At 29.3% G+C, this 18,506-nt stretch overlaps 2 protein-coding genes across 2 annotated transcripts; one reads left to right on the top strand and one right to left on the bottom strand.

The window, feature by feature from the left end:
• Positions 1-1,877: 1,877 nt before the first annotated feature.
• Mcad (Medium-chain acyl-CoA dehydrogenase) lies at positions 1,878-12,151 on the bottom strand. The gene is made up of 11 exons (XM_014431403.3): positions 11,965-12,151; positions 9,863-9,950; positions 9,603-9,770; positions 9,275-9,375; positions 9,018-9,098; positions 7,288-7,418; positions 5,148-5,256; positions 4,552-4,692; positions 4,359-4,460; positions 3,394-3,564; positions 1,878-2,289 (listed from the first exon to the last, which is right to left on the bottom strand). Exons 1-11 carry the CDS (start codon positions 11,980-11,982, stop codon positions 2,137-2,139), a joined length of 1,263 nt encoding a protein of 420 aa, XP_014286889.1. The 5' UTR covers positions 11,983-12,151; the 3' UTR covers positions 1,878-2,136.
• Positions 12,152-15,016: 2,865 nt separating this feature from the next.
• On the top strand, positions 15,017-18,362 carry LOC106687472 (UPF0193 protein EVG1 homolog). Its single transcript, XM_014431378.2, has 4 exons — positions 15,017-15,252; positions 15,342-15,578; positions 17,068-17,229; positions 18,146-18,362. Exons 1-4 carry the CDS (start codon positions 15,162-15,164, stop codon positions 18,304-18,306), a joined length of 651 nt encoding a protein of 216 aa, XP_014286864.1. The 5' UTR covers positions 15,017-15,161; the 3' UTR covers positions 18,307-18,362.
• Positions 18,363-18,506: the final 144 nt, after the last annotated feature.

The following is an 18,506-nucleotide window of genomic DNA, read 5'->3' as shown; positions in this document are numbered from 1 at the left end:
AATAAAAAAATTAAACTATTATTCATAAAATACAGACCTATGAGTAAAGCTGGACAGTAGAGGTAATGGATGAATGAATTTCAACATGTATACCAAGAACATCTTGTAACATCAAAGTTTCAACAAACATGGTAAACTTAAATAGGATGTCAGAGGATAGACCCCTAGATAGTTTTCAGATGGCAAGTCAGCAGCACAATGAAGGCGACCAAAATATTAAAGTTTATATAAGTTGAAAATATACTTAAAACTTCAGGAATGAAGAAGCGGAGGAGACAAGATCTAGACAGAGCAGTGTTCATTTGTTCTTCCTCCAATGTGACAACTTGAAAGTTCAATTAATTCTCAATATTTAATTCAACTATATTCACAGCAAACAGCTTACTCAATGTCATGTCGTATAGCTTTCTAAACTACAGTATTTTACTTTTTCTTTACAAAACATTTAAAATTTAAAGCAAAACATATTACAAAATTGAATAACCTTATTTTGTTTTTTCTCCAGTACTTTTTACAGAGAATAAAAATTAATTTAAACTTCCTGCTCTTTCAAAAATATAAGCAACATTAAACTCAACCATCTTATGTTGTGTATATGGTGCAAAGTACATTTATTTAAGATATTTGATGCAATGAAAGAAATAGTGGAGGAAGGCAATGAAATGTCCTTTTGAGAAATAGATTCTTCTTTAGGAAAAATCTGCAGTTTAATATCTAAAATATATTTAGTAAAAAATGCTTTTACTATTATAAGGTTATTTAACTTTTTCTGAAGCATTATTAAAAAAAAAAATCTCAATTTTTTTTTTTTAGAGATTTTGGTCATCTTTTACTTCTTGCTTGGAACAATACTCAAAAGCTTATTTTCACTTTAACTTACCATATAAAATAAGATTTAAGCTTGATTGAATATGCACTGCATCCATTGGATCTATATGGTTGAGTGGCCACATTTGTTTTATGCCATCAGTAAGGTTTTTAAAAAAATACAAAAAAATTCCATTTAATCGACATTGTTTTCTAAAAATAAGGGCTCTGGAAAATAAAAACCAGTTATTTTGACCAGAACCAGCGGTTCTGATTTCCAACCATGCCAGTTAATAAGTAAACCAACTGATTAGTGGTGTGAAGCAATATTGTATCATTAAAATAGGGTCTTCAAATAGCATATTTTTCATAATTGAATCAGTCATTTGAGAAAAATTTCTTCCTTGAAAAAGTGATGAACTTAAGGTTACAGTTTTTAAACTCTTAAAGTCTTAAGATATTACTATAACTTTTATTCATATTTTTATTTTAATATATGCATTTAAGGTTCTATGGTTCTGTTATTTGTACTGTTTTATGTAAAATGGATGAGACTTACCCTAACCAGTAAATTTGTAGTACTAGGCATTTCTCAAATGACTGATTCAATTATCTTGTTCTTAAAAGCTTTTATTAGTATGTTCATTAAATTGAAAAATAATGTGTTTTGGAATTAGTTCAGAAGTCCATTGAATTCAAGTTAGTAATTTTTTATAACCTCACCAGTATGTTAGTCCAAAAGATAATTGTTTTATTATTCTCATTTATTTTAATTATTTGTTTCGGCTATTTAAGATCCTCATTAGTTTGATGTTTGCCTTACAGTCATCATTTTAGCATGCAACAAGCTCCTTCTTTTTTTTTAAAGCATCATAACAGAGTTTTCATGATTAGTTTTATGTACATTTTCCAAATTGTAATTCATAGAAATGTCAAAATGAAATATCATAGTCGCCTTAATCATAGAAATTACACAGTTTATTATTAACATTTCCCAGGATTTTTGTTTGAACTATTTCAAACAGAAAATATTAGATAATGAAGGGTTTTAAATTAAAAAAAACAAAAAATATTATATAACTTAATTGGTATTACAAACAATATAACAATAGTAAAAATCTTGTAATAAATTTAACACTGTGAAACAATTAAATATCACACCTTTTAATATTTGTTTATCAAATAGAACATACTTTCATTATCAAAAATAACATCTTATACATAGCATTTTCGAAAATGCTATTCAGTCTATATGAAAATTTGAGCTTTTTTCTCAACTGTATTCTATTACATAGAAATAAAAAACTTCTAAAATACACAACACACATTTTAACCAAGCTGTTTCTTAGCCCGGTCAATGAGCTCCCTAGAAATGATATGCCGTTGAATTTGAGCAGTTCCTTCATAGATCTGATAAATTTTTGCATCTCTCATCAACTTTTCAACAGGATAATCAGAATTGAATCCATTTCCGCCAAATATCTACAAGTCATATTATTAATGAATACAGTAATTTTCAGAAAGTAAGAAATTAATAGATTAATGGCTACATCATAAATTTATACCCATAAAATAAACAACAAATTAAATAATTTTGGGTTTAATATTTAAATACTATTAACTTAAATATTACCAATCTGTTGTGGTAGGCGCATCATATAACTTTCACTTACCACCACCCTACCTATATCCCCCAAGTTTTGAGCAGGTTAATGAGCTCGTTTTGAATTTATCACTATTTCTATGAAAATCTTGAAGATAAAAATTTTTATTTTTCTGTTGCTATAAAATTTTTCATTTTACAGTTTCTCAAAGTCCAAATAGTAAATATAGATTTTGTTCCTGCCATAAATATGTAATTTCAGTTCCAAACAACTTTTCATTTTTGAGCTAGGCTGTTCACAAGAACATTTGTGAGACTTAGTTATTTGGACTCACGGGACCTCATAACGAGTATTTTTGTCATAAACTGGAATTGGGAATTTTTCAGAGTTGCAATACTTTCCCATTATTGTACATTCCATATACAGGTAAGTGAAAATAAAAACTATTTATTGAAAATCTAGATCAAATAAAAGAGAATGTACAGAAATTCAGTAAAACAGTACTCAGGAACTTTCATTTCTTAACTTCATCATTTAAGAGAAGTGAATAGAAGAATAAAAAACTATGTTTGTTGAATCTTTTAGATATAATGAAAGATTGAGAATTATTATTTAAGAAACACTGGCATATACTAGACAGTAAACATTTTTTTACTGAGTTTTATTTTAACCAACATATCCAACTAACTACTTCTACAAAACAGACAATTATTATTAAAAATTAGGGTTTAATTGGACTAAAGCCCATGATGAGAAAAAAACTAAAAAATAATAAGAATGGAAGACTTATTGAATAACAAGAATATAAAAGAGGAGAAATTTATTTTTCACAGGCAAAAGACCTGAAGAGGACATATATGCACTAAATAAACCTATTACTAATAAACCAGTCAATACTTCTTTATTGCAAAATATTAATTATTAGTTGCCATAATTGACTTTATTTCAATAATTTTAAAAGTTTAATAATCAAAATGTTTACCTGAACAGCATCAGTAGCACACTTGTTGGCCACATCAGCAGCATAAGCTTTAGCAATAGATGCTTCAAAAGTATTCCTTCTACCTTGATCAACTTCCCAAGCTGATCTCTGCCAAGAAAGTCTTGCTGTATTCACGCCAATTGCCATATCTGCTAAGATAAAAGCGACAGCCTGTTAAAAAAAAGTTAATATTAAAAATCAATGAAAGGAAAAATATTTGTAAAAAATTCCAACCTAGATAAATGTTATTCATAAATAAAATATTCAGATTCAAACACATATAATTCGAATTGGCCCTTCTGAATTGTATTCTTAAAGAAAAATAAAGAATGGGAAAAACACTTTTGCATCCACACCTCTCCTCATGTTGGTTATAAGAATATAAAGCGCAATATCTCAGATTCCATTGTTGACAAAACATTAAACAAACACTTGAATATTTCACAATAAACAGAACAATATGCTATGAAACTGAATGAGAAATATCTAAAAACTAATTAAATACCCCTTATGTTAGTATTTGTAAAGAAGAAATAATCTTACTTTGATTACTTCATCAAAAGAAAAAAATTTACACCACGTCCATTCTAACCCAATGTATTTAATATCTAAAAATAACACTGAACAATGTAACATTACCACATTAAGTTATTTCCCAAAGCTAATAATATTTTCATGAAAATTTCAGCTACTCGTGAAATGAAACCATACTTTGTAAAAGTAGAATTCTGAAGGAAAAAAAACAGTTTACTTCTTAAATACCATGGAAAATTAACAAAATTATTATAAATCAAATATATAAGAAAATAAGGTAGTATTTATTTTGTATAATTCATATTTAATGAATAATAATTAATTTTTGCTGAAATATTTTGAAGCATGTAGGTAAATAAAAAACATGACATAACTTCATTATTATTGATAATTATAGTCGTTGCATTTATAATTTGAATTTATAAATTCACCTGATGGGCTACAATAGGCACGCCAAAAGCTTTACGTTCCAATGAATATTTAGTTGCCTCATCTAACGCTCTCTGGGCAAGACCTGTAGCAGCTGCAGCAACCTACAAAACAGCATTTACATCAATGATACTTATCTAGTATTATATTCCTATGGTACATGACTTTAAGAGAAATGAAAAAAAAAAAACTCACAGGTGGTCTAGTCTTATCGAATGTTTCCATAGCAATTTTGAATCCAGCGCCCTCTCCAATAAGTACATTTTCTTTAGGTACTCTAACATCTTCAAATGTTATCCCACGAGTATCAGATGCCCTTTGGCCCATATTAATCTCCTAAAAACAAATATAATTTTAGAAATTCAACTCCAATTATCATAAACCTAAATTTATACATTTTACTAACCAAGTTTAGAATTGAAGATTGATATGTAAAATTATTCAGAAAATAAATGCAAGATTATTTTTATAAATTGATATAGTGGCATTAAGAGAAATGCTTAGTTCACAAAACAAATGAATAATCAGTAATTTCCTTTGAACGAATAATCAATAATTTCTTTTTGACCATCTCCTTCAAATTTACTTAAGGTCTATCATCTACACATAATTAGTAATTTCATTTCATAATTATAATAATTAACAATAGTAAATTGACAGTAAATCGCAATTAATATGTAAGAGAGTAAATACATTATATGTAAACAAATAGGTACTATAGGTAGAATTCTATTATTATCTGCATTTTATTTTTGTTTTAGATAAAAAAAATAATCATAAAACTAATGTACCTTTCTACCAGGAGTGAGTCCTGGAGTATCCCTTTCAACAATAAAGCCTGTGAAAGCTTTTGATGCAGAAGCTTTTGGATCAGGATTAGTCCTCGCCAGAACAAAATACCTAAAGTAACAAAACATTAAAGCATTGAATAACAGAATAGAGAAATAAAATAATGAAACTAATAATTATAATAATTGAGTTTCTTCAATCAACATTTGTGAAATCTAATAAATATTATAACAGTAAAACAAAATATAATATCTAATTTTAGTCATATAATATAATTATAAAATTAAATCAATAGATTATTAAGCTTTACTTTAGGTTGTCTTTATATTCGATTTAATGACATGTGCTTTCATTGGTGCAGAAAGGACAGGTTATTCTACAGGTAATCAATCTATCACAAGATAACAGTGATTTTGTGGCTCAGGTTTTCAGAGTCGAAACTTGATTGTTCCAATCTTTAAAATATCAGATTTGTCGAATTGACTCCTGTTTTTTTTTTTAAAAAAGCCAATATATGCTCTTATACCATTCAAAGAAAAATAAATGTTTTTCATTTTTTAAGGGGTTGGAGAAACTATTTGAACTAAAATAGTATCATTATTTGTTTATTTAGAGCCTGATGAAGAATAGTCAAGTGTGTTTCATAATCTTCAGCAAGTTTTAACAAAAAAAAATGTAGGTTCGAAAACTCAGAACTTGTAATTTATTAAAAATCTTTTATTTTACATTAGAAATAGGATTATGAATGATAATTCAATAAAATTAATTAAAGTAAAAAATTATACACAAAAACATGTTAAGAAAACTGCATTTTTATTTATTAAAATATATTTAAAAAAACTTTTATTTTATGATACGAGCAAGAATTAGAACAACAATTAAATATAAATAAACAAAAACCAAAAAAATAGTCTCTACAACCAACTTTTAATTTTACATAAATTAAATCTATCTCAACTTAATGAACTTTATAACATATGTTGTTCTCTTAATAGAGCTAATAAATAAGAACTAAACAAGATAAAATTTATTTTAATTTTAAATAAATAAATTCAATTACATATGTAAATAATTAAGAAGAGTAATTAAACTTGTTATGTACCTAAAATGTTAAGTAAAGGTAAATAAATAGAATAAATTAATATGATTCTTCACTCTAAACGATTAATAAAAAGTTTTTATTAAGCATGAGAAAGCTCTCAATATCAATACAATCGAACTGTTAAGTTATTTGTTTTTTTTTTTATATCAGTTCTTTCTATTATATAACCTAATACTATGTTTTGTCCCATAAGGTAATTGTTTTTATATTTTCATAAGTACTGCATATTATTCATGAACCATGACAACTTACATTCCAGCAAAAATAAGATATTCTGTTCAATATTTTATTTAAAGCACCTCTGATAATGAATCAGAAGTTGTGAGATATGGCCAACTAAATATCTATTTTTTTATTGTTTTCTAAGTTTAATTAAGTTTACAGTATTACATTTACATCCTCCGAATACTAATTTTTCATCACAATTACTATCACTTTTTTGACATAATTAGGTGAAACTGGAGAGTAAAACTATAGACTTTTCTAGAAAAACTAGTAAGAAAATTGTAAAGGAAGAATACTCTTGCTTATGGGCATAAATTAAGAATTCGAGTTCACAGTTTAATAAATATAGGTGAGCAAACATTGAAGGATCTACTTAAATTAATTTATTATTAATGTTAAGGAGGATTTAGCAACTTGGATACCTGAGTATGTCACTAATTACATCACAACCCCAATGAGTCCTTAAGAATTTTTTTTTATTTAATTACCTCTTTTAATGCCTAAAGAGGATATATCACAGTTTTAGTGAAAATTGCCAACAGTAAATCATATAAGAAACCATAGCACAGACATCAAATAGTAAGAATCCATCAGATCCACAACAATAAATCATAGTTGGCACTTTTCACATATAATAAAATCAGCATATACTATCATCTGGCACTTAAAGGATTAAGTCTGCTTAAATACTATTAAAGTTTAATTTAAATCTAGAGTATACTATCATAGAGTAAAAATGAGTTTAAACCGACATTTTAGCGTAATTAGGTAGCAAATATAAATTCGGAAATAAATAAAATTGCAGATTTTCCTACCAGTTAGCAACGCCTCCATTGGTAATCCACATTTTCTGTCCGTTTATAATCCACTCATCTCCCTTCTTTTCTGCTCGAGTCTTGATACCACTAACATCTGAACCTGCCCCTGGTTCTGTTACGCAATAAGCCTAACAAAGAATTACTATATAACACCTATTTTATGACATTTTACTATTTACTAAACTACTACTATTAGTATATAATTAAGTATAATTATATACTATTAACATCATTAATGTATAAATATATACTATTATTACTATTATTCCATTCTGTAAAATTATTCACTTTATGACATTCTGTTTATATTTCCTTTTTTATTTTCTATATTTATTGGCTGTTATCTTGTTCTGTTCTTAGCTCTGATGAAGCCTAGAAACTCTAGCCAAAACATTGGCACAATTAAATAAGTTACATCAACTTATTTTTGTTTCATTTTGACAGCACCCCCAACCAACTTCTCCTCGTACAAGTCATCCACGGTCAACTATCTCTCACAATTATACTATTAACATTCTTTCCTCATTTATGAACTAAACACAATAAAGTAAATTGATAACACCTAAACTCAATCTTCTATTCTACACTATCCATGAAGGTTTATTTCCTTTCAGTACTGACCAACGGTTGTCCAAAGAGGTAACTTCCTTAGTATCTCACTAAGCCACCAGTTTTCCCCCAATCATAGGTAATCACTGTGTAGAGGCTGAGTGTCACAGGAGGGTCTCGAATCCAGGATTGATCCATCGCAGATATGACAAAATAAATAATCCTTTGCTACAAACTCGAACCCAGGACTGAAAGATAGGAGCACAGAGAGATTTATCAGAGGAAGGCATCAAGCTTCCAGATGGGTAAATCGACCAAGTCATTACTCTTAGGACAATCCTGGAGTGATGTCATAAACATAAGTTGCCAACCTACCTATTATTCTTTAACTTCAGAAGTGCACATGACTGTCAATAGCAACAAGCTTTGTAATCTAGTCTGAGATAAATGTACCAGGCAAATTGATTTGTCTTGTGAAGTTGATGATGAAGAAGGTAAGGTCCTAAGTCTTGATACAGTAGAATTGTTCTGCTGAGTTTTTGTCTCGTAAAGATACTGACATAAGGAGACGGGTAAGAATTTTACCTTTTAAAATTTTTTCCAGAAAAGGAGGTCAGAGAAGGGAATTCAGATCTGTGGTACAATTTTCGACAGCAGGGTTCAAGTGCTTGGTTACAATGAGGACTAAGATATTGAGATGAGGTCTCAACCAGTACTGGAGGATGCCTAAATGAACCTTAGTAGGTTGGTTTTATCCCTGTGGCTCACATCAAAGAAGCAAAGACCAAATATATATATATATATATATATAGGTTTTTGAGGAGTTCCAATGATTAGTGTCAGCCCTTACACATTTAAGAAAGTGAAGTTCACTACTCTATAACCTCTTATCACAGACATTAACAATATGCCTGTGGAAATTACAAAAAAATTGGCTGCAGCTAGCCAGTGTTCCTTAGAGCTTCTGAAGAAAATCCACAGTAGGCTTCTCAACAAGCCGAAGCAATAGTAGCAGATAGCTAGTACCTTATACCAAATGCATTCTTGAGAATATAATATAGTTGAAATAGAAATTTTTCTCTTCCCTCCCCAAAACACCTATGGTATGTATGGGAAAATGTGTATTCAGTTTCTTTTTAGATAAAATAAAATTTTAAACTAGGCATAATAGTACATACAGCTAATAATGGTTCTTCGATCAGCCTTCCTAAATATTTTTTCTTCTGTGCATCATTTCCTGCAATCAGTACAGGTGTTTGCTGAAATAAAAAAAATATACTTTTATACAATATAAAATGAAATAGATAATTAACAACTTCAAGCAATTCAATATTTTAGAAAGAAAAACTAATCTAATATTTTAAAGTTTTTCATTTGATCATAAAATAAAAATTTAATAATTAATTAAAAAACAAAGTTGAAAAATAGACTATACCCCAAGTCCAGTTGCTTCTAAAGCTGTAGCCATACCTGTGCAGGCATATGCTAATTCTTCTGCAACAAGACAGCCATCAAACACTCCCAATCCCAAGCCACCTTGAAAAAAAAAACAACAAAACTTTCAATATAAATGTTTATAACAAAACATTCATGACATTAGCTTAATAGTAATTAACCTGCTTAGTTTATTTATATCTCTTACACTAAAATGTTTTTAGTTAAGAAGAATTATAACAGAAAAATTCTGTCTGGTTAGAATTTAGGCCATTTCAATTATCATCAAATAACAATTAATAATCATAATAATTGAAAAAAGGACTTACCATAAGCTTGGGGTATGTGGCCATTTATGACACCAACTGCATGCGCTTTCTTCACTATATCCCACGGAAATGCTCCAGTTCGGTCATGTTCAGCAGCCTTGGGCATCATTTCCTCACGTGCAAATTTTCTAGCTAAATCTTGAAATTCCCTTTGAGTTTCATTTAATTCTAAAAAAATAATAATAATAATAAATAATTAATGTTGGATAGAAAGAAGCAATTCCATATGAAATTTAAATATAAAGACATGTCATACTTACCAAAGTTAAAACCATTAGGATGATTTGCTTCAGCAGCAAATGTTCTAACAAATGTCTTGAAATTGGGCTTCAAATTAGAATTAATGGCCTAAAAGAATTATCAGGTTACTGATTGATAGTATCGGTGGTTAGATGATAAAATGTTTTAAGACACTTTTGCATCTCTTCAAGCATGTGAATTTTGAAAATAATTGTCATCCACACTAACATTTCATAATTTCCCACTAATATTTTCTCATTAACTTTAAGAAAAAACTAAAACATTTTAGCTACCTTAAATGTGTAGCAACCTTAACAAAGAAAAATTCTTTTTTAGAAAAAAGTGACTTCAAACATTTTGACAGAAACTAACAAACGTTTATTTGACATGATATTTCAAATATATAATTATGTTACACAGACATAGAAAAATGATAAATATTTTCAGGAAAACATACACGTATTTTCCTATATACATATTTTTACTATTATCCATTATTTTCTTGAAATGTAAAACAGCAATCTTTTAAAATGTTAGGCAGAATAGCCACCTTAGACCATCTATTTCTCGCAAGGCTATTCTTACTTCTAATACTTTGAATGCTGTTACTTGTGTAGTTCTCACTATTTGAAATAATATCTGCATGTTCTAGTTATCCGTACCAATTTCATGCATCATGCATTAAAAACCAGCACAGGGATTAAATAGACAGATTCAAGTACACAGAATAGATTTGACAGCAGGATCATGAACATATTTTTATACAACCAATTATTAGTATATTATTGAAAGAATGATGAACTGCTGAAATAACCATTAGGACAGAATAAACCAAACTAGAAAATTTTTCTTCCTCCGATCTTTAACCAAACCAAAACATTGTGGGCAATTGGTATCTGGGGTCTTTTAGTTTTGAGCATGTCACTAAATAAAAAATATCTGGATTGTGATTAAGAAGTTACTGTGTAAGAACGTAAATCACAATCAGGTATTGGTTCCTCCTGAGTTAGGAGTTTTTCATGATTTTTTCACTCAACCCTCTTTGGATAGAGTAATTTTTTTCTCCTTGTTTAGAGTATTACTGCTACTTAATTATGTTCGTAAAAGATTTGTTTTCTTTTAAAATTATAACTACAAATATTTTTTAAGAAATCTTATTACAACATTATGGAAAAATGATTTTAACATCCTAAACTTGAAACGCCAAATCCTCAAGATTAGGCTCTTAATGAGATTAGAAGGGTATATTGTACAATACTTCTATAACACATTCAAAAATAACAAATACAAAAAGAGAGTTATAGAAAACATTTTTACAGAGAGAAATTAATAAAATAATTATTAATAATATTTTATTTTATAAACAAAATAGCTTATTTAGTAGTGAAATCGTTGATGAAAGACGTACTAAAAATGAATATAATAAATACTAAACTCAAAGCTTAGTTTTTTAATAAACAAATAATGAAAGTGATTCATGATTTGTTTAGTTGATCCATCAGCAGATATAGTAAATAATAATAATCGGTTGTAGACAGCATAATGGACCGTTGACCTTTAACCTATGTACTTTCATTACATAACAGGGGTGAAAAAAGACAGCTGCATAGTCCAAATCAGGATTTATGAAAGGAAAATCCTAGGTTTTTCCCTTAGCTCCAAGTCCTATTTATTCAGAACTCTAAGTCCTGAAATATTGTACTTTTTAGAGTCAAAATTTGTTTTCTTAAATCAAGTAGAAATATTTTAAAATTTTCAAAATAAATTGCCTCAGTATTGTCAAGAGGCATATCAAATTAAAGCCTTATCATCAAAATTAGACAAACAGGCCTGCTATCAAATAACCAGATTAGTTCCAAATGGTTCAAGTAAATAATAAAAAAATATTTGAAAACAAATTTTCAAAATAATTGATAATAAATTAGTAGTATAGATATTGGTAATAATTCCTATAATTTTCACAGAACTCCAAAATGATGAAGTTGGTTTAGTCTATTATGAAATGTGGATCATAATTAATTTTCTCTTATTTCTCTAATTTGGAAAATTGTTTCATAATAACATAGGCAAAATAAAACACTTATATAACTCATAAAAATAAAATAAATATTATCTGTATTACTTGTCTCAATGAACTCATCGTGGATTCTGTATGGGCTTGGCTACAAGTGAGAACTGAATGATATCACTTTATTCTTATCAGAGCTAAAAGAGTCTCGTGAAGGGGGTCAATACTGAACCTTTGCCCAATACCTCAAAGAAAGTCAGATAAGAGCGATTTCTATAAACTCGCAGAGAAAAAAACGCTTGACCTCCAAAGCTGAATCCTTGACGCAACAGATAACAGCTGATAGAAAATATTAAGTACTCTCGTTATCCTACCTTAAAATACTTCAAGAAGCCTTATTCCTAAAATAAAATTGCTAGAGAATCGTCCTGAACCTATTGTAATTTAAGGACAGGCAAATTCCTCTAAAATATAGTATAAAAAGATAGTAATAAATAAATTCATTTAAAAATAATAACATTGGTAGATTTTTAAAAATACAATGTCATCGTCCTATTTACCTCTCACTTCTAAACAACACCCAGATAACAGGACAAACGCAAAATTTTAATTAATATAATTGAAAATATTAATAACGCGACAACATATCGATGAACTTCTACCAAGAATTACTGCTGACTAGGTAAAATATTTCGTTTATCTTCGTGTGATAAAACAAATTATGAAGTGTTTATATCCTTACTTGCACCTAAAGCATTGTACCTTAATTTTTAGCAAGTCATTTGGTTTAGTTTTTGCTTAGCAACATTATATCAGTCTTATTATGCATAATTTTTGAGAGTCATAAAACTAATATACATGCTTTTTTTTTGTTATGGTTCATTTGTAGCGATGTTATTTAATATGATCTTTCAAAAGGTCTCGACATTGCGCGTTTAATACGCTCTTATATTCTCGGCGTTACCAATGCATGAAACATGATAGGAATAATAAATAGTCTAGGATAGATAGGGATAACCGAAAGGGCACCAATGTTTCGACATTAACCCAACGCTGATGGGAACCAGTCTCCAGACATTGCTAAGGAAAAGGTTACACCAGCGGAGGACGGCAGTCTTCTGATCTTTCTGGTGACAAGCTTAAGGGTGTAAGGATGTTCAAATAGTAACTCCAAAAATGCATGTTTACTTACTATAAACATTATGGTAAAGCCCCAAAGGGACTCAGGCTTGTGCTGCAATCCGAGGTTGATTTCTTCGGTAGTCCTGCAACTTCCTGATCACAAGACCGAGGCTCTCCTAGTCACTGGCAGAAAGGAAACCAAGACCATCACTATAACAGTAGGTATGCATGAGATTCGTTCCCAGCCATACTTAAAATACCTAGGAGTCATGATTGATGCACGTATCCGACTTAATGTTCACAAGGAGCATATCAGCGCCAAAGCTGCTAAAGTAGCATCTTTATTGTTAAGCCTTATATGGAGGTTTCAGACGGTCGAAGAAGGCTTCTTGCTACTGTTGTCTCCTCAATTATGCTATATGGAGCTCCAATTTGGAAAGAAACTTTTTGAACTGTATCATATAAAGCGCCATGTGTGATAGCCAGAATGTTATCTGTTGAACTTCTTTCTTGTTGGAGAAACAAGTAGTTATAATGAATAACATTCTCGCATTTCGAGAGAAGAAGGGAGGGAAAGAACTATCACTCAGTTGCACAGCTTTGGGAGGTTGTAGATTTGGAAAGGTGGACCAACAGGTTGGAATCCGTTGGTTCGTGGTATAGTCGCCGACATGGTGGTTTAAATTTTTATGTCACCAAACTTTTGACTGGACACGGATGCTTTAGGGCCTATCTGCACCGTTTTAATTTGGACAACAAAGCAGAATGCCCTAAATGCCCAACAATCGAGGAAACAGTGGAGCACATATTCTTTGCTTGTAAGCGCTTCGGAGAGGAAAGAAGTGAACTGGAGAAATAGTGTTGATTAAATATCATTCCAGACAGCATGAACCATGATATCATTTGGTATACACAGAGAAACACTATATAATGTGTATATTTATGTATATAAAATACTTGCGGTAGATTACAAAGAAGCTTTCCATAGAAAATGGACAGGAAGCAGCTGGCCGAAAATCAGCCTAAAGAATACGATTAATTTGGAAATTACAATTACTGATCTTCAGATATCGAGGATTGTAAATTTTAAAATATAAGTTATCTCTGTACTGATCTCGAATTACTGAAATGTTATATTTCACTGCTTATTGATATAATTTCATGTTTCATCAAAACAACTGATTTCATCTTTTTATTCATAAAATGTTTTTTTCAGCTCCCTCCTTGAGTGCTTTTAAGTATAAGTGTTGTTTCAAAAGTAACGGGTTTATCAGTTAAAAAATGTTCTAGTGAAAAAGTGTTAGTGAAAAAGTGTTCTAGTAAAAAATTGTTATCTTAAAAGTTCTATAGTTGTCACAGTATTGGATTGGAAATTCTTGAACTTCTAACCAAGGTTGATATTTCTTGAGCCCACCAAAAACTTGTAATCTACCTTAAAGCCATATCAAATCATGAACGAAAACACCCAAAAAAAAAACTCAGTAATTATGAAAAAAGTTACTCCATTAGAATACAAAGTAAGTGCTGTGCAAAGGGGGGTTAAGTCCAGAAGCACAACCTTCAGAAAATCAGGATTTAAAAATTTGTGCTTTTATTATTGTAGGTTGATAAAGTGTTTTGTAAACAGGTGGTTGAGTACGTTGTTAATAAACTTTTAAAAACTAACTTTATACGGACACATTTTTTAAAATTCCGTTTTCCCCAAAAATATGTTGTAGGGTTTAATTTCCTTTACATGGCAAACAGACATATGACTCCAAGAAGAAAATGAAATATTAACCCTCTTGATAGGACAACGTGGTATCGGGCTTGGACTTGTTATTTGCCTTCTTCAGTCATTATGGCCAAATATAGTTATTTAGAATAATTTTACTATTGCTAATGTTTAAAAGTTTATCATTATTTAGGGCTTATGCTAAAATTTACATTAAACTGTATTTATAAATATTTATTTGACACAAAATATGAGTAATTCATATAATCAATAATTATATTAACATAAATATTATTAATTTTTGAACACATATATTGCAAGATATCTTCCAGCTGTTCTAATAATCATTTTTAATCACTAACACGATCGATAATTGCTAATTGAAATTAGGAAGTTTCTATAGCATCCGGTAAACAAAGAGATCCTGTGGTCTTACATGCAGGATTACTATTGTCCTTTCAAGTATCTGTAAAGTATGGGAGATAGACTTGCTACCGTTTCTCAAGGTGGATTATTTCACTCTCATAAAGTGAACTACAGCCCAGAAACAGAAGCCTTTTTAAGAGGTATGCCAACTAATGTTTTGCTATTATTTAAATTTTTGGTTTCATAAATTCTGATAAATTTTTCAAAACAAATATTTCATTTTTTTCAGAATTGATTAGAGAAAGTAAATTGTCGATTTTCCAAAGAAAAGAAGTAGAAAAATCCATTAAAAATGGGCAACCACTTCCTCTGCCTCCTAGAAAAACAGCTCCTAGCAATAATAAAAAAATTACGCCATTAGGAGAACTGAAAGTAAAATATATGATTCCAAGAAGAAGAAAATTAAATTCTATACAAAAATCTGGTGCTTTTGAAAGAGACACATTCGTACCAACGTATGCAAAAGGTTTGTTATTAGGAAATCGATTTCATAATGAGAAAAGAACTAATTCAATAGTAAACTTCGTAATACATTATAGTTGTTAAAAATAACCATGCCGTTATTTTGTGAACCATAATTAATTCCTCTGCTACATACAACTTTGTTCAATGGTTTGGTACCAGATATACGTTAGTTAAAATTAATAGCTAAAATTGCCATGGATACGACCCTTATTGATAAATAAATATCGTATCCATGGTAATTTTAACTATTAGTCTCAACTATAGCTGATTTTTACCCAACTCTGTTTGGTACTACACATAACACATAATGATAGTAAGGTTTATTCAAGGAATGGTCAGATATTTCGAAAAACAGATTAGTGATATATTAAGTTAGTTTTTTAAATATAACTGCTTTTATCAAGCTTGCTGCTTATCATAACAAATGTTTATCTATAGTACAAGAAACAAACTTCATGAATAAAAATTAGTTACTATAAACAGGAGCGTTGCTACAACTGATTGAGAGGAGGACGAAATCGAAAATTTCACAATTTTGACCGCATTTCCCGACTCACAAAAGTTCTAGAGACTGTTCCCTGACTAAAAAACTTTTAATGAACATTCTTTAAAATCTAACTTCTCTTAATAGCGTTTATAAACAATTTTGGGCAAAATAGTCTCTTTGAATAATAACATTTTACCACAATTTTCGCAATTTGAAGAGTTCTCAAATTTTCCAGCTTTAAGTATCTTCAAATTATGAGGATGGGGAGACTATCTCTCCTGTAAATCCCTAAATGTAAAAAATATAAGCAATGGCCTATGCAGAAAATCAGTTGTTTACAAAATAGTTAATTATTATTATTTCCACCAACAAATAAAAATTTTCTAAGGCAGAACCCCTTGTCCTTTGATGGTATTAGAACCAATTATTATTAATTGCAAATCATAATTTTTGTTATTAAACTATATAATTTACTCAAAACAAACTTTTATAGTTTAAATAATATACTTGATATTCAAAATGATTACCATATGGCTTTATTTTTAACGATAAGTATAAGGAAACATTTACCTAAAATAACAACAATCACAATACAGAGTATTAATAATTGATGAACGCCCCTAAAAAAGTTCTAACATTTCTTCAAACTTTTAAGAAATGAGAAGTCTTACCTTTAAACAAATATATATTTTCAGTTTTGGCTCATGAATGCCTTGTTAATGGTTGAGGACTGATTCATTGGTATCTTCATGGCTTGGATCATGAATTAGGGCAGAGCTTTTAGGACTGATAACCATTTTTTGACTGGTAGTCGGAACCTTTTTTCCTACCTTCATTAGTACTTTTGGTACAACCCTTCAACAGTTCCACAAGTAATTAGTGCCTTGAAATTAGATAATCAGAACTTAAGTTGGGATAAAAAAAAATATATATTAAAGTTTTTTGTATATTTGGAATTTTTACTTTAAGATAAATAATTAATTATTCAATTTATATGTTTTAGCTAACCATGAAACGGAAAAGAAAAAATTACAAGAGATTATGTCCTTTGGAAGAACTCTTAAATCAGGGAAAATTTATAAAAAACCATCATTTATAACTGATGATGAAGTTAGTACTTATGAAGAATCTGACATAACTATGAAGGAATCATTCCTTCAGGAAAGTATGCTAATTGTTTTATTACCTGATTTAATCACATAGGCCAGTTAAAAATTAAATGCAATTAATCCAAATAACAATAAAAAATACAAATTCTGTTTTTTAAAACATCATTGTAATCGCCCATAAAGTAAGACGGTAAAATGAATATTCAATAATATTCAAGCCTGACTATATCCCTAGAAAGGTAAGGGATTATAATAAAATTGTTAGGTTGGTTCTCATTAAGGGGATACTCAAATAATCTAGTATTCAACCAATCATAGATATGACTTTCATCAATGTTGGGAAACATGGCAAGTGACTAGAACCTAAAGAAATATCTTGGATACTTCTAGAATAACAGCTCTTTGTCAAGGAACATTGGCAGAGATACTATGATTTGATTGGTCTATTCTCAGTATTTATTTTTCTATAAGAAATTACACCGTCATCTAATTAGGAGGTCCTTAGCATTAGTTCTAAAAAAATGTAAAAATAACCATTTCTAGCATTACAATATCATTGTATGGTTCATTCATTGCTGATGGTGTATGTGTATGGCATACCAATTTGGGCTCTGATGGATGGCATATATGTATACCATGGCAGGCCTGATTCTAGTTAGATACAATAGTATATTGTAAGGGTGCTGTCAGCCATGGTGGGTTGAAAATTTTACTCAAAGAAAAGGTTAACAGTGAAGCCCGTTTCCAATTTGAACTCTTCGTTTAAGAGATATTTAATATTGTATACTTAATATTTTAGTTTCCAAAAAAATATTTTACATCAGAGAGAAAATTCAAACTTTTTTCTTCCACAACTATGGGTTGATACAGATATTTAAAAAGTATAGAAAATATGAACTATTGTGAATCAAACTTCAAGAAACATAATTATTAAATAGTAGCTTTGATCCTTACGAATATTTTTTCTTTTAGTGATGGAAGAAATAGATGAAAGAAGGAAATTTCTGGAAAGAATGGAGAGTCTTGGCAAAGGGAAAAAGTATAAGGATATCATAGAACAAGAAATAGTTGGAAAATACAACCTTATTGAAAAGATGAATGAAATGTTTAAAGGACTCAATCCTAAAAAATGAAGATAGTAAAAAGTTTTTCTTTTTTGATAAAATAAAATATTTTCATCTAAACTAAATATGGAAAGATTAATATTTCGCAATAAATTTAATTCATGTTAACTAAAATTGTTGTTCTAATTTCATTGGTGATTATTAATAGGTAAAATGTTTTTGAATGGCTTCTACAAAAGACATTTCTATAGAGTAGACAATACATATAG

The sequence above is a fragment of the Halyomorpha halys genome, unplaced genomic scaffold (assembly GCF_000696795.3).
Source record: "Halyomorpha halys isolate HHAL.00 unplaced genomic scaffold, Hhal_1.1 Scaffold968.1, whole genome shotgun sequence".
NCBI lineage: Eukaryota > Metazoa > Arthropoda > Insecta > Hemiptera > Pentatomidae > Halyomorpha > Halyomorpha halys.
Note: the sequence above shows the minus strand (reverse complement) of the source record. Positions and strands in the feature narration are given on the sequence as shown.